Here is an 18295-nt window from a genome sequence, read left to right on the forward strand (position 1 = left end):
CAATTCACAGATTTCTTTATACTATTATGATCACTAGATCACATGACAGACTTTAGCTAGAATGTTGGTCGCTTGAATATCACCCGATGATTCATTCTTCTCCACATGTATATATGTACTCAAATCCTATTATAGCTTTTATTTGGCCTTGCTGTGCTGTTCCCTTATGCGATTTGACGATACATTTGCCTCTGTATTTGCTTGCACACACATATTCGCCTCCCTGCTTCAAATTCATTCCATGCACTCATAGCTTTGTGATCTGTTTTATCCGCTAATAAACTGTAGTGGCCAAGTCTGATTTCAAATACTGTTGAAATTTATATCATAACGGTTATCGAGTAACGAAGCAAAACCACTGCAAATGTGTTCGAGAAGAGGAAGATGATAAAATTTACAAAATACGTGAATCCATTTTATTTTGTACGTTCACCTCGGCTTCGTATAAGGTATTAAGCATACTTCAAATATCAACATCAAATGTTTCAAGGAATGAGCTGTTACCAATGATCTGTGAAATTGTTAAGAGGTAGACACTACAATGATGACTAAATTTTCAAGGAAAGCCTTGATCAATAATTATAATGGGGGTTCTAGAATACTGTCGTATAATATGAAGAATATAGAAAGGTACAATTTGAAATTATCAAGTAGTAGACATGATGTCAGAGAAGATAAGAACGTACTTTCTGAAGTTGTTCGTTTCTGGTACTAAGACAGTTGAAAGTTAAACACAAACTCGTTTTGAGGTCGTCACATTCTAATCTTTGATTGTCATGATATCTGAGAATTAACCATGTTGTTAATTAGTTATTTTGAATGTAAACTTTGAAGACTGTTTTCGTCTCTGAAAGGAAGATTCATATACATATGCACAATAAATAGGTAGCAGCCTTTCTATCTCTCTGATATATTCGTATTCACTTGAATGTATACTGTTAAATGCAGTGTTTCTACACTAAGTTCTTTATTCCTGAAATGTCATAGTGAATACTATTAAACTAACATTGTTTAAATTAATCGATTAGGCGCTTTATAGTGTCTTTGCTTCATTAATTAATCATTTTTGTAACCATTATTATATAAATTCCTCGGTGTTTGAAATCAGAAGGCAATAAAAAGCACCAATTACAGTTTATTAGCGGATAGCTATAAGCACGTCGAACGAATTTGAAGCAGCGAGGCGAATGTGTGTGTTTGCAATATGATAATGATCATTACAAAACACCAAAATAGACGAATTGTTACTGTTCGAATAACATTGTCTGTTAAATAAGCTTAACAAAACTTAATCATAATCAAAATTAGTTGTAGGAGAGTTGCAATGGCTTATAGCTTTCGTATTATTTACTAAGTGACGAGTTTTAAGTAACATTTTATCCACAAAAAGATTTTTCGAGAAATAAATCGTATTATTTTATTGAAATTTTTCAGTAGTTGAAAAGTCAGCTTGTTCCCTGACTAAATTTCCTTTATCTCGACCGTTGTTGCTACCTTGATGTGGTGGTCAGGCTTGCCTATCGTGATGAACCAGTCGAGCTATACTGGCTGGAACAATCGTATATCAAGGTTCTACCATGCCAGACAGGTAGATTGAAGAGGGGTAAGAGTAGCATGTCGTACTACTGACTGTACAGAGATGTGACGGCAGTAAGGTGTTTCCTTCAGACAACCAGCATAACAGGGTCGCTGCCTTCCCACAAGGAAGAGTGGGTTTAGAAAACGCCGACCCTAAAAACGCAAACCTCATGTTATCTCACGGATTTCCGTCCCCAGAGGTAGGGTCTTAACAAGTACGCAGCTTACACAAAAATTACCCATAAAAAGGTCATGTATGATCGGCCACAAGCAGTTGTCCTTAGGCACTGCCGTCACATTCTTAGGTCACTAAGACCACTTATAAGCCAATTTCGTTTACAGGTACCTCTAGAGAAGCCCTCCCACGGTGTGAGGAACCAGGAAGTGAAAACCTCCATCATACCTCTAGCAACACTCAAGATGACTGTACTGATAACCAATTTCTCTATTAAATCTCTTCCATTATTTTTAGGCTTCATTCAATTTCAATCAGTTGTCCGTCAGTCAGTTAGTTATAACGTAGAACATGGAACGTATGTTCATTAATTAATGTTACCGTGCCCCATTAGCACAGAAAGACGAAATTATCAGACCAAATCTCAGAAATGGTAGTTGCAGCCTCAATAGTATATAAAAGAGTAGGCAAAATATCGATTGGTGAAATCAAAACAAAAAAACCGTTAAGAGGAGTTTAAAAGCCCAGCATTTTGTGGAAGAAAAAAAACGGATGCATCTTGCAAACGATTTTCAATAGTTTCATCCAAAGTTTCTAACCATTAGTTACGATAATGACACGGACCACAACCAGGTAGTCAATACCTAATGACATGAATAAGTCCAATTGTCAGTGAATTCATGGACTGGTGCCATATTTTGGTTTGGCCGTCCTTTGCATTCTTCAACATCACCACCGCAACACTTTAATCCGCTTATCGAGGTAGACAGTGGTTGAGCATACATAACATGTCTCAACCTCACCGACCGATTTCCAACCCTTACCCAGTACTTTATTCATAAACCAGTCATTGATTTCCCCGTGCTCCCGAAATGCACGAGCAATGCATCGTAGACACGTACGACCGAATGTCAATGACTCACGAATACCTTCTAGTCTTAGTGGTCATGTTTTGCATCTATGATGTAGAATGGAGTTAATTGATGTTTAATAAACTCGTCTTTTGGTTGACTGACTTACATCTCCCCTACATCCAATCTGCGGCAAGTTTGAGTAAGTAATTCGAGCCTTCTATATCTGTGCCGAAATCGCGTCAGACAACGGATGAGACTTCCAAATAAGTGAAGTAGTTGATCTGTTCAACTACTTCACTCCCTATAAATAAATCAGGGGATGATGCAAGCCAATCTTGAAGTAACATTTTACATTCGGAAGGGAAAAATCGCATCCCAACCATGCTTGCAATGTTGCTTTAGGTGGTCGGTAGACTCTGCACTTTGTCAGCTCCTTCACTGATAGAACAGAACTATATCCTGAGTCAACAAGTGAATCTCCTGGTAAGAGATCTAATCCTGAAAAATCAGGCTATGAAAGTGTTGTTTCTAAAAGCATATCTATGACAAAGTTAAGTTTGTGTCGGGAAAGCGGACAAGCCTGACGAAAACTACTCGGAGTAACCAATTTCCATGACAGCTTGCTAAAAGCTCTGACTGGAGTAGAGATCATGTTTGAGTTTTCGTACTTCTTGGGACGCTTTTCAATAACACACACTCCCACAGAATTTCACGATAAGTGGAGTCGAACACTGCCTTAATGTCGAGCAATACAACTATGGTTGAACGTCGAATAGTGTGTCTACGTTCCATAGTCTCAAGAAAACAGATGCACCTACTGTGTTGTAACTTTCATCTTTATTGAAATATATAAATAAATTTGAAGTCATTTCTCACTGAAGACTATTGCCGTTTGAAAAGCTATCAACATTCAGATAGCGTTCAGCAGCTATTATGCCTTATTTTTAAATGACCATGAACTATCTCACTCGAAAAACTAGTCAAATGATTAGGGAAGGAAAGCAACTAGTAGTAAAACGCACGAATGTATTCTGCATTTTTAAGATGCCATTTTTTGAATATAGTTCATTGAGATTCATCTGAGGTCTAGAACTTTATTTAATCCTATTGTTCAACCACCGCCTTTGAATTATTTAAAATATATTTCGTACACCTACTGGAGATAACAAACAACACTTGATAACAATAATGATGACGATATATACCAAAAGGATTCTCACTTTACGTTTAGCCTCCAGGTGACCAATACAGATAAATAAACAATTGAAGACGTCACAAGTAAGCAGAGGAAACAAATTATGTACATTTAAAATTAAAAATTTTGTTGTCGAGTTATGTTTATCTGTCGAGTCAATATCTAGATTCCAGAGATGCTCATGGATGATCATAAAACAAATCCACAAGAAGATTTAGGATTAAAACAGAACGAAAAAGTAAAATGGCTCACCACCACGATATTGGATATCAATTAAACTGATTGTTAGTTAACCTGTAGTGTCTGGAACCATGTCAAGCCCACGTAGATTATTCTAACTTTTGGACAGACCAATTTATTCATTCTTCTCAAGCCACATTTTGATCTTGTCGCTCACTCGCTTGCTAATCCTGACTGCTATTATATGATCGTATTATGATTGTATTAACTGTTCACCTTAATACATTATGTGTCTGTACATTATTTTGTCTGAGTACAACTACTGATCCACGCTTGATTAAAAAAAGTTGGCTCACTCACCTTCTCCACTGCACGTCACTTTATTTCGTTTCTCTTCACTGATTGTGTTGTTCCTATCTATGAGTGTATGAAATATGCGTAATTCATTCTCGTATTTGGCTTAGTTTAATCCATTATTCCCTACTGGGAATTAAGTCAATAATTATATACGATGGTTGGTGGCATGTATATTTCGACAACAATCAGCATACGATTTATTTGGAGTCAGATATAGGGCCATCATAAACTAGAAGTGAGCTAACAAAAATTGAGTCGATGGCAATAGGACGTATATAAGTTTCAAATTGAGTCTTGATGTGCAAAAATAGAAATGAATTTTAACCATATGAAAAATTGTTTAGGAATATACTTACATCAATTTAATTTCGAAAAATGATCATAATAATTTGCCACAGTATCCTAAATGAGTATTATTATCTATGGAAATGAAATATGTGCTGAATGACAAATAGCGACCTACTTAATAAACGTCAGATACAACTATGAAACATATTCATTTAAAGTGAAGTGTAGGAGAGTCAGGTATTGTACAAGTATATTCAAATATTTGTTACCAAAGTAAATCTATAATCTTCGAGAATTCCAAACGAATTCACGATCGTCAACTTGGGTAAACCCATCATATATATTTTCTAATCCACTCTCTTCGTTTAAGGTCCGAACACTTTAAGAGGATAAAATAGCCTAAATCTTCTGTAATGAAATTCACGTGAAAATCATTCATAGGACACACATTGAGGAAAGCACCCAACTGCGTCACAAGACAATCCCTCACATGGAATCCTCAAGACCAAAGGAAAAGAGGAAGACCAAAGAACACATTACGCCGGGAAATGGAGATAGACATGAGAAAAATGAACAAGAATTGGATGGAATTAGAAAAGAAGGCCCAGGACAGAGTGGGTTAGAGAATGCTGGTCGGCGGCCTATGCTCCATTAGGAGTAACAGGCGTAAGTAAGTAAGTAATTGAAAACCATCCAGAATCTAATCAATTAATTTTTATTAAAAAAAGCGATAAAAACTAGTTTGTATATTAGTTATAATTTTTACAATGTAGTACCATTTCAGAAATTAGTAATTTCTGAAATCAGCATCAAGATTTGACAAGGTTCATTCGTTCAAACTTGAATCAGCATGAAGTAATTGTGATTTTGGTTTAATTGATCGAAAAAGCAAAAATGTCAGGTCTTCTAGCTTAAAGTGGATAAAATCACCTGTTTCATGAGTAAAGGACCTATGGAAAGTATGAGAAGTTAACACCAAAACGTTAGATTTTATAAACAAAGAGAAAAATATAATAACATCAGTGTCATTCTTGGTTGATATAAATTTTAATTCCATGATCAAATCATTCGCTTACTGATGAATATCTATAATCTTTCAAGAATTATAATCAATTAGTGTCAGTCATACCGTCGTACAAGTTTGTTTATAACTTGAAAGCAATAACCCTATTTAACCTCTGTTCTAAAAGTATTGAAAACCCCAAGAAACGTCTATAGAAATACATTACATAAATTTTGTCTAGCCAGTTTACTGGATGGAGATGGATTTACTACTTTTATCTGTCGGTTCTTGAACAATTAATTACAATTTCTATGAAGCAGAAGACATATAATGTAATTTAGCTATACAAATCGTTTGGCATTGATTAAGAAGTAATACAGGATGTGATAATTTTTATCTCTTAGTATATTAAATGGTAAAACCAACAGTTCATTTTATTTTGTTACTGATATGTTCTATGGAAAATCTAAAGTTCATTTAGTATCGTTAAAAACATTAGTGTATTAAAGATAGTTTTTATGTTTAGTGCTATTTGTGGAATCACAGAATTATACATCTGGTTTTAGTAGCTTGATTTGTGGCATTTTAAAGAGAAGATCACCTTTCGGAGTCTCATCTAGTTTTTTAATACAGAGTCAAAGTAATAGGTCTGCGAAATGAGAAGTCTTTTTATGAACGTTAGCACATAATAGTCAGTGTTTAACACTGGACGTAATTATTTGATCAGATATTAAGTATCTGGTGAGTTTACATTTCTAAATATAGTAAGACTTTATATATAGTTATCATTTGATCAGAATTGTTGTATCATGAGAAATGCTAAAAATGTAATCTGAAAACTCATATGCGTTTTTATAACATTCTTAGATAAAGACAATTACTACTAATAAATGAACCGACAGTTATTCTTCAAAGACTTATATCAACGAAATTTGTTGTTATTACAATGCAATCATACAACGTTATGTGCTGATTTACATTCACATTGTACGATATAAGTGAATAATTATGTAACTGAAAGATTGTTTATTATTAAATTCAGATTATCAAAAGTAATCTTCATCAAATTTATTAGAGCACTGTGACATTAATGAAAGTTTGAGTCAATACTTTCTTGATTCATTTAGTGTTGTTTACTTGTATCTTCTCGTTGCTATTTAAGACTGCATTTGATCAGTGACTTGTTGGCATATGTGCATCCTGTACACACTGCTTCAATATTACCTGAAGTCACAAGCTTTATAAGCAAAGATGGATAATGGTTAGCAGTGGAATCCAGGACTTGTGTTTCATTCTATTTAAGACTCTTCAGCTCTAAGATGCATGTTCATCCAGCTGACGATTCCTAAATAGGACAAAACGCGCGTTCAGGATTCCAATGCTGACTACTATCTATCTTTGCTTATAATGCTTTCTTAAGTTTTTAAATGTACCCGTCTTGATACAGTGATAAAAAAAGGTGATGTCTAACATATGAATTACAAATCAACAGTCGTAATGAACTCGATTATCAACAATGTAAATTTATATAAAATACTAAAATACTAAAATATATATTCAACAAAAGAATTTACCCACAAAAATGTTTACCAACTACACATTGCCAAGTGTTTGTATATTTCCTATCAAAATTTCTCTTGATAAAATGTGCAATACTACTAAAATCAGAATCCATAGTAATCGCTTCTGTTGCTACTTGTGCAGCATATTCTTCTAAATCTGTAGGCATTGCACTATTTATGATGATCACTTCATATTCTTTCATTATATTTAATCAAAATTATGAATTTCTTGATTAATCAACTAAATAATTATAAATTTCAATTTGTATACAAGTGGTTTGTTTAAATAATTCATAAATAACAACAACAAAACAAAATAAGAAGTTATGATTGGAACAAAAAAAATTTTTTTTATTTTTAACACAAAAAAAAATATTTAACCACACATTTTTTTCACAAATCTATAGTGAGAAAAAAAAATCACAATTTTAGTTTATTGTGTTGATTTATGCTAAAACCAAAAAAAAAAGAAAAAAAGAAAAAGAAAAAAACAAGAAAAATTTTCAAAATGTTTTTCTGATTCTGTCTATCATATGATCTTATTTTATAATTGATCTATTCATTATGAAATTAAGTTAATTTATAAAATATTAATTATGAGTATTTTACAAAAAAAATTATGTAAAAATAAAATTATCAGTTTAGGGGTTGTGGTGGTAGTGGTGTTGGTGGTGGTGGTCTAACATCAATCGGTTCATGATCTCAATCAACCCCTATACTGACAATTATCATGTGATCACTGGTGACTAGCTTCGTTAGAAAATTCTCGGAGTTCTAGTGAAGAGCCGTGACAAGTAGAGCTAGTCTGTGTCGGGTAGAGACAGGTATCTACCACAGTACAATGGAAAACGCAATTTCATAAATTGGTTGAGGTTAGACATTAACATCATTGGATACCGGCTCAGTGGTCCAATAAGTTAAGCGTTCACGTGCGAGACTGTAGGTCCTGGCTTATAATCCTGCGAGCGGGATCGTGGATGCGGACTTTTGAAGAATTCCAAAATATAACAAAACGGCCATCCAGTGCTTCCAGGTTTTCAACGGTGATCTAACATCAATTTGTTCATGATCTCAATCAAAAAGATAAAATAACATCAATTTTTTTCCATTTTTATTTTTAATAATAATGATAATAATAATAATAAGGTTGAATAACTTTAGAATAATGTTAATAAATTAAAAATTAAATACAAAATGACATGGATCTTTCATTGTTCTTCTGAACAATAACATCAGTACAAACTTTAGGTAGAAGTCTTCTATACAATTTATTGGATTTTCATAATTTTATATTATTGGTTCATTTTTATCATTGTTAATGAAAATTTATAGTATTGTCAAATGGAATTATATTAAACAGAGATAAATAGTGGATAGCAGTGGAATCCAGAACGCGCATTTCATCCTATTTAGTACTTGTTAAATGGATGTACCCGTATCTTAGAGTTGATGTTTACTCCGAGACTCGAACTAAGTACTGTTCGTTTCAAAAGCCATCGTATTATTCACTTAACGACTGAATCCTCAATTAAATGAACATTTGGATTGTAGTTATAGCACAAGAAGTGAATTTATTTCAGTGCATTCTCTGATTCTATCAAATATGTACTTTTTTCTTTTTACAAATAAAATGTATTATATTTTTGATTTTATGTGAATATGTGTACAACCATTTACTTTGCTAGTAAAAAAAATATTTATAGTTATGTTTAACATTCATACAAATTCACTTTATACATGAACAGAATAAGGGAGAGAGAAAACACATTGGACTGAAATATGACTAATAACTTTATTTTGTGTGTAGCAGCTAGTTGTGGAATTCTACTTATTTACTTTAGATGCATGTTAACACACTTTACAGAACAACCATTATCCAATAAGACATTGCAAATACTTTTCATTTCATTGTCAAATAAATTAACAGAACATAATCTGATTCCCCACACAGAATACCATTTCAATAAACTTCTGCATTCATTGAAGTTGGCCGAAAGCTATTAAAATGTGAACATTGACCAGTCCAAGAAACTTCAGTCTATTTTGTTTGAGATATTTTGCATGTGAACAGTAAATTCGGGTGAGGCTAATTATCACGTCATTGTAGCCTATTAGTAGGATCTTTGTCTTCATATTTGATGGTCTTATCGTCGGCATATTTCACGTGTGAAGACATTCGAATAAAAGTTTCTACAACAGTTTATTATCTTATATGGTTTGTATTGAGTGACTTTGCGTCGTGATGTCACCATATATCGAATAGTTGCATAAACTGGAAGGCGAGGCACTATGAACTGAAATCAGTTCTTGAGATATCATGTAATTTAAGTCTTCTACACTACGTTTGTACATTTAATATTTTTAACATATTATTTTGAAGATATTTATTTTTGCAAATATAGTTTACCCGCGATTCCCGCAAAAGACATTAGATAAATACAAATTAATTTCACTTTCTAAAACTAAATCATTTCGACTTCTTAAATGTCAATACAGTGTTTAACTCTGCATAATGTGATTCGAGGCGATTGCCAGGACAAACGTTTATGTTAATGGTAATATGCAAACAAGACCTACTTGTAATCTTTAGAAAATCTTTGATCCCATGAGATTCAAATAAGAGAAACGCAATGGTATAGTCAAATCTTTTACTCCGTGGCTATTCTGATAGCTTCTGGCCTAACACAGGACTCCGGTAATAACACCTAATGGTTGATGAGTAGTAAACACCGGTATTTAAATGTTGTTTCTTGTCTTAGAACGGTCGTCCTACTGTTTTTTTTTTCAATTTAAAATGTGGAAAACAGTTTAGAAATATTTAACGGCCAAATATATATCACTGGATATTAGACACATTTGCATTTCATTCGAACGAAGTGATTTAAAGTACAAATCATAAATATACAAGCATATTTTAGTTCAATTTGACCTGTGGTTTCAACGAAGTTTTCGAAGTTATAGATTCTAAAATCTGTCACTCAAAATCACTAATTCGACAAACAAGGATGAACTGACTTGCACAAACAAACTTAATGATTTAGTCGTTACCAAGTGATTTTATATAACTTGAATAATTTTTTCTGGTTAGCATTTTTTTTTAGTGAATTAGTTTTCTAGGGGATGGATTCGCCAACCCCATACTCAACCCTTCTCCTTTATCCAAGCTTATGACCGTCAGTAGCCCCAGAGGGTCTCCAGGCGGAGTTTGATAAGCGGCGTATGCTCCATTAGGAGTAACAGGTGTAAGTGATTTTATATACACAAATAACATGTTGAGTAAAAAAAAGGTACAAAACTTTATTGACTTCATTGGCTCTAAATGGACATTGATTTTTGAATCCACGTTGATATTTAATCAAAAATCTTACAAGTCTAAAATCATTATGGATTAAGAATATAAATTATAAATAAACAATGTAATATTGTATCAGGATTAATTATCTTCATATCTTACTGAACATCTTTTCTTTATCGAAAGATAACATAAATAATTATGTAGTTTGTCTAAAGGAATTCACTTGACCTAAAATTACTTTATTTGAAACTTGAACATTTCTCACTTTACAGATAGAATAGATAAGAAATATTGATCTACATATATTTTCTTATTTGGCCTGTTTTTGGTTTGTTAACTACAGTGACCTGATGGTATTATATTAATGAAATAAATATATATATGTGAGCACTGTTAATTAACATTACTAACTTTGTTCACCAATTCCTAATGTCCAGTATCAAACTATCAGAAATATCTGTTGTTAGATGTTATATGCGCGATGAAATGAAAAGAGATGCAATGAAGATATTACAAAAAGCAATGAATCGTTTTACAGAGGAACGTGAGGTTGCATCTTTCATTAAATCTTACTTTGATTCTCATTATCATACACATTGGCATTGTATTGTTGGAAAACATTTTGATTGGTAAGTTAGTGAATTATTTTTATAGATTTAATCATTGTATATATATTTTTTCTGCTTAGCTCCGTGGCATTTGAAGCATCGCATTGTATTCTGTTGCGTGTTGAAGATTTTTTGGTTTTATTATTTAAATATGGTTAATTTGAACCAAAAGATTACTTACTAATTGTATATTCGACTCATATTTATTTTTTATAATATATTATTTGTAAATTTATTCCATCCTCTTCTTCTCATCTCCTAAGGTCTAAAAGAATTATGGAATCTTGTCATGTATCGTATTATTACCATGTTTTTTTCTTTTTTGTAAAGGATGGATGGGATTTCCAGTGTATATCAACCAGTAATAAATTTGTCATTGGTTGTTTCTGATGCAGCTTTTACAGTATGTTAAATAATCTTATACTAATTTATTTCATAATGTTTCTAAGATGCTTTTGATTTTCACTGTGTATAAACTTCCTGATGACGAACCCTCACTAAGAGTTACAATTAAGGCTTTGAAACGCTTAAAAGAATTATGCATGTTATTAATATGAGGAGAGGGTCAGAGGAGCAACAATTTGCTGGACTGCTTTACATAGTCCTAATCAACACTGAATATGTTAGAAGAATATTTAATGAGTTGGATAAAACAATTTTATCTGAAGTCAGTTACTTCATACGTCTCACATTTCACCATTCTGCATATGAATATTCAGTATTAAGATATGCACTGATAGTCAATTAAACTAATGAGAAAAATCATGCTCTTCATCAATATTTTGATGATTTGTTACAAAGATATACTCTGTTATGGCTTGGTTTCTAGTATTAAGTAATAAATATTGAATGGGTGAGCTTTGATAATAAATCTATCTGTATAAGTATAATTGTATTTTTATATTCTTCCTACCATATATTGTCTTTATAATTGATGAGTAGTAGCTTAAAAAGGTTTACTTGAAGTTGATGTTCTACTTACGTAACGATAAGTTCAGTTTTAGTTTCACAGTTAAATAGAGATTAGTACATTTATTTACATATTATCAATAATAATAATCCGATGATAGTTAACGGTTATTATATCTTCTCACTTCTTTCCTCATATGTGACAAAACGATGGAGAGAATGGTAACTGATTTAATCTTTTAAACTCATTTTAACATACAGCGATGTATAATCTAGAACTAATGGTTAGTTTAATTTTGATAGAATTTCGGAAACTAATTAACATAAAAGTTAACAATTTGGTTTCTAGAATGGAATAGAAGTAAGTCAGTATACATACTAGAAATCTTTAGTATTATATGACTATCTGATTAGCTTTTTATTAAACGTCATAATATAAGCGAACATTTGTAAATAGGGTTAAATGATGCGCTCGATTCTGATCCAGAAAAATAGCCTGTGAAGAATATATTATTGACTCATAATAACTAATATATATTGTTTGGGTGACTATTAATGAATAACTTCCGTTTCATGAAATTTATTAGTTCCTTAACTGTACAGTTAACAGATCATCATTTCCAGTGAACTCGTTCGATAATTAATTATGATTAAAATATGGATATCTCCCTTGGAATAGTGAATTTTCTCCACCCTCCTTGATTTATTATTGTAGTCAAAAAAAGGCATCAAAATAAGTGGATTAAACTGTCTGTAGTACATTATAAACTAAGGTGTTTAGACATATATCATATGTCTCATTGTGTAGTGTCATACATATAAAAGAGTAAGAGAACAGTGTAATTGTATTAAACATACTACAACATAACTAAACGTTTCTTCACTTAAAACTAAAATAAAACTACTGTAATTCTGATGTCAGACTATGAAATTTCCTTACTTCGTAAACACATCAATTTAATTCTGTAGTTCGATGTAATAGATTTAATATTTCTACCTTACCTCAAGATTCAAATTACTAAACACGATGCCACATGTAGAGGAATGAAGATCTAAAATAAATTTTAACATACTTATTGAAATAAAGTAGGTTATAAATTAATTTAAATATTTCACTGATCGATTTCATGAGTCAATTGAAGCTAGACCACCATGGAAAACCTGGAAGCACTGGACGACCGTTTCGTCCTAGTATGGGACTCCCCAGCAGTGCGCATCCACGATCCCGGACGCCGCGGGATTCGAACCCAAGATATATCAGTCTCACGCCAGGCGCTTAACCAACTAGACCACTGAGCTGGCATTCAGTGCTTCCAGGTTTTCCATGGTGGTCTAGCGTCAATTAACTCATGATTTCAATCCGTGAAATTTCTAAAATCTTCACAAAACCCCATCTGATAATTTAAATATCTCAGTAACAATCTAAATAATCCTAATGAGAATAAATACAATATCACAAGTGAATGTATTATTAATCTAATGAACAGAGACATAAATGAAGTGCATTTAAGTGAAAACGAGATTGTGAACTGCAAAAGAAAGATGTGATAATGCAACCAAATTATCAAACCTGTTGTGAAAGTAACATCATAAAATAACATTGAAACTAGGGTACAAGAATAATGGAAAACGTGTTCTTTTGAAGATGCATAAATCTGATTTTAAAATTTTGATAGATATTGCTTCAGTCAGTTTGAAAAAAATAAGAGCCTCTTTGTAATCCACCGCAAAAGATTTCAGTATACCTATTCAATTGTCTCATAACAATGAGGTGTCCTTAAAAATTTACCGAATAAAAGTGTTTATTTATTTCAAGGGAAAACTATCAAGAAAATACTTAGGAAAGTAAGGTAGTCTCTTTTTTCTACTTATGCATCTACTCAGGTACCGTTTTCTTTCACGTTATATAATTAGATGTTTGTCTCTGTGTTAAATGCTTTGATAAATTGGTTCAATTTTGAGGATTGTTAGACAAGATAAAATTTATGACAGTATAAGTTGAAAAATAAATCATGCCGTTAGTTGCTTGCTTAGACTATCTATCAAGGGAAAATATCTGCCTACATAGAATTCGCTCTTATCTTCTGATTTATTATAAAAGAGACCACCGCAAGTCGGAGGATGAAACGATACATAGGTTAGTAAGTCAGATTTTCTAAGACCCTTGGCTGTTCATCCATTTTCAACAAAATAAATTATATCTAGTGTAATAAAACTAACACGGTTGAAGATTTAAATTTTTTTTTTGCTGAAGCTTCATCTTCTAGTTTATAGTTACTGGATATATAAAAAATCATTCACTTTCTTATATCTGAATTACAGATTTTAGTACAAAATCGTTATTTGCTATATTTAAGGACAATTTAGAATAATAGTTGCAATCCCCTTCTTTGATCTAGGAGTTGAATTTTTGGTGAGTTGTTAGCCACTTTTCCACCTTGAAATTGACTCTAGAATAAGATATACAACACAAATACACAAGTCTATTCAGTTGAAAGACGTCAAACTTATTAACAGAAAGTACTGTGTAACCAATAGTTGTTTAAATTGTTAAAAATAAATGAAAAATTCATAAGTATTATACATATTTTCTACAAACTTATATCATAATAAGAATAAATCACTTATCAATATGTTCATTTGTCGTCTGGATAAAATACGCTTATCCTGAGGGTTCTCTTTTAGTCATACTACTACTTCTAGGATAATGATTTCTGATTTTAAAATAATGTAAAGATCAACATATAGCTAATCGCCTCTATAGCAGGCTTTAGATACATTAATAATAATTTTGTTGTAAGAATAATCATCAAAAAGCGATCAACTAAGTTAAGTGTCTATATTTTATGAAATCTTATTTTTATTTCTGTAGTGTTTTGTTCTCTGAATGAAATCATGAAGCTTTTATATTTATTCTCCAAAACATTATCAGCACCTATCACATGTGAAAGATACGTATGATACTGTCCTGAACAACAACAAAAGTCTCTTGATTCAACTATTTAGTTCATAGTACACAACATGGCATAAAATATCCATCTGTGTTTCAAATCTGCTCATTTATTAATCCTTTATGTTTAATTTATATCATAATATATTTCATAAAATTGAAGCAAAAATACATAGAATAAACTTGAGGTTTACACTCATTTTCGGTGCCGAACTACACAACAGTAAAACTTCAAATGGTCAGGAAATGGTGGACGATTTTTGTACGATAACTAACATACTATTAAAGCAAGATGTTTGGGATAGGTTAGGATCTTACTCTAAATAAGTGAGATGATTTGATATACTTGTGCCCATTGTATGCAGAATACATTTGTACCTCACTAGTAATGGGTGAGTTATATGAGGTTGTAAAACGTCAAAGATTTACTTTCACAGGTGATAACAATTCCATGCGTTTTAGAAGTTGAAATATAGTCAGCTAAAAATAATTTATAGTGCTTGAACATAGACATCCCAGTGTCAGAATAAAATCACATTACTTTTTGATTAATTACCAGATTTACGGAATAATGACTTTTAAATAAAATTTAAACACTAGCAAATGAACGTTTGTTTTCTGAATTCTTAACTAGATTAGTGTGGTTTAACATGTTCATATTAAGGAACTATGCCAATCAACCAAAGATCAATTTCCGGTCTCATGTAACTTTCTAACCAAAAAGAAATTAGTTTATTTAAATGGCATCCTTATGGTCATTTTATCAATAGAATTCAATGAACTTTATATATAGTATTTTGACTCAAAAGTTATTAATTTTGGGACTTGCAGTATATAGGCAAATTTATGGTCAAATCGCATAAGGGAACAGCACAGCAAGGCCAAATAAAAGCTATAATAGGATTTGAGTACATATATACATGTGGAGAAGAATGAATCATCGAGTGATATTCAAACGATCAACATTCTAGCTAGAGTCTGTCATGTGATCTAGTGATCATAATAGTATAAAGAAATCTGTGAATTGTTACTGTTCGAATAACATTGTCTGATAAGTAAGTTAATAGAAGAGCTTAACTAAAGTTAACCATAATTGAAATTGGTTGTAGCATAGTTGCTATAGTTATCATTATTCTATATAGCTCATGAAAATTCAAAATATTGTCAATATGAACATTTATTCATACTCGTTAACGATCAGGAAATGTATTCGCATTGTAGTTAATTTTAAACATTTGATTACGGTATGTTGAATTGTTATTAGGGTCCTTTGTGCAGATTGTTACATTATAGATCGCCGTAAACAAAATCACTAAATGTTGTAAAGACTGACTCTTAGATTGGATTTCTACATTTACTGAACTAACTTACAACAATATAATTACAGTTGTTTAACGATTAGAAAATGAAATTTCGGACTTTTTGTAGGTCACCCTTCAGAGAAAAAATAACCTTATTTAAATGAACTCAAGTCCAACTTGAGTTAAAAAGTCTATCCAATACTACATTTGGAAATGTCAATTCAAATCGTGATATTGATACTTACATCTTAATAACTGTTTTCTTAATATCCTAAAATTTAAGATCACGAGATTACGCCTCAACTACCTTCATATTCGGACAAATACTAGAACATTTATGTAAATATTGACCGGGATTTAATTGAAGCACAATCACTAGAACCTGTTTTCCTACGCTGTATATCAGTACCAATATTATAATAGTAATAAAATGATCATTTATTTATCCTACAAACTCGGCGTAATAATTTGAATCATTTTATTTGAAGATAATACAATAGTTTACAGTTCAGTCTCATTACCAATTCAATATAAACTAATGTTTCAAAGTGATATATTAAGGCAAATCCATGTGTATTTATCGATTTAACTGCTCCTGTGGAGCCAGTTATATAGGGCGTACAATTCGACAAGTTCATCATCGTATTACAGAGCATCATCCATCGTGGTTAAGTAAAGGACAGGTAAAAGTGATTAAAAGTTATATTCTCTCTCACTTGGTTGACAAAAGTCATCAAGTTGAATTGAATAATGCTTTTAATGTTATCTACCATATCCCATCAAATTCGCCACATGGTTTACGAATGCTCCTTTTGCATATTGCGGAAGTCATCGCAATCCATGTTCACAAACCTAACCTTTGCATTCAAAAGAGATTTGTACAACCACTTTCGCTGCCTTGGCCATCGGTATAAGATTTACCTCAACGGAACTATTTTTCATACTTCCATTTGGTTTATTTTTTTCAAATTTTCGTAATTTTGTTTTTGTTGTTTTTCAACTTTATAATTTCTCAACATTCGTCTCTTGATTCTTACGTAACTACTATTCTATTGGCCATCCATTAAAAAATTCTGTTCCTTCTCTCTTTTTCACATATTATGCAACGTAGCAACTTCTTGATTTATTAAATACTTTGAATATTAATAATCCTCTTTCTTCCAATTACTCAACGTTAATTTAAATGTCATTATGTAATTGTTACGTAAAATATCCACTCGATGAGTATTTTATCATTATTGTAAATCATATATATATATATATATTAGTGTAGATCCATGATGAAAAACTAATTGAAAAGAAATTTCTTCACTCAATTCGTTCCTTCTTTATTTACCGAATGTCGAAATGGGAATTTTCACTACATTCCCGTTGTCTTTTCCTAATTTCAGCTGGAAGCTGGTTTGTTCTCTCCCAGAGAAGTCTGTTGCTGATGATACCGGTCAATGGATGTTGAATATCTTGCTTAGACAACTATTTATAAATACTTGTACCTTCTTGATGATTATTGTAGTAGTTCTTCAGCTCCGTACACTAGAACTGTCTTGACGTTCGTCAAGGACATAAACAATCAAAAAAGAGAAAAAGACTGAGTTAAATTCTATGGTGTTAATTACTTTGAAATAAATATATTTAAAATTTCAGAAGGGGTTTTGTGGATATTATAGTAATTTCAATGGTTGAGATCATGATTCAATTGAAGCTAGACCTTCATAAAGTCTCAGAATAGGACGAAACGGCCGTCCAGTACTTCCAAGTTTTTCATGGTCGTCTAGCTTCAACTGATTCATGATCTCAACAAATGAAACATTTAAAATTATCAATTCATTAGGATTTCACCAATCGTTTTCTTTTTTTAACAGTTAACGCAATCAAATTGTATTTTACTTGGAACTTAATGTATAAAACTTAGCTGATAACATTATAAAACCCATCAAGTGTTATCCACTCACCTACCTAATAAAAATGTAAGTTGTGTATTAGGATTAATAGCAACTACAAAGGGTTACCCAGAAAAGAGCTAGATGGAAAATTCTGGTG

General features: G+C 31.8%; 2 protein-coding genes across 2 annotated transcripts; one reads left to right on the plus strand and one right to left on the minus strand.

The window, feature by feature from the left end:
- Positions 1 to 5453: 5453 nt before the first annotated feature.
- MS3_00001803 (uncharacterized protein) lies at positions 5454 to 7452 on the minus strand (the record flags this gene model as incomplete). Its single annotated transcript, XM_012941336.3, has 2 exons — positions 7205 to 7452; positions 5454 to 5577 (listed from the first exon to the last, which is right to left on the minus strand). Exons 1-2 carry the CDS (start codon positions 7393 to 7395, stop codon positions 5454 to 5456), a joined length of 315 nt encoding a protein of 104 aa, XP_012796790.2. The 5' UTR covers positions 7396 to 7452.
- Positions 7453 to 10877: 3425 nt separating this feature from the next.
- Positions 10878 to 17688, plus strand: MS3_00010184 (uncharacterized protein; the record flags this gene model as incomplete). The annotated part of the gene is made up of 3 exons (XM_051218546.1): positions 10878 to 11116; positions 11426 to 11498; positions 17647 to 17688. Coding segments are annotated over 3 exons (354 nt in total), but the record flags the coding sequence as incomplete, so codon positions are not given.
- Between the last annotated feature and the right edge of the window lie 607 nt (positions 17689 to 18295).

The sequence above is a fragment of the Schistosoma haematobium genome, chromosome 1, assembly GCF_000699445.3.
Source record: "Schistosoma haematobium chromosome 1, whole genome shotgun sequence".
NCBI lineage: Eukaryota > Metazoa > Platyhelminthes > Trematoda > Strigeidida > Schistosomatidae > Schistosoma > Schistosoma haematobium.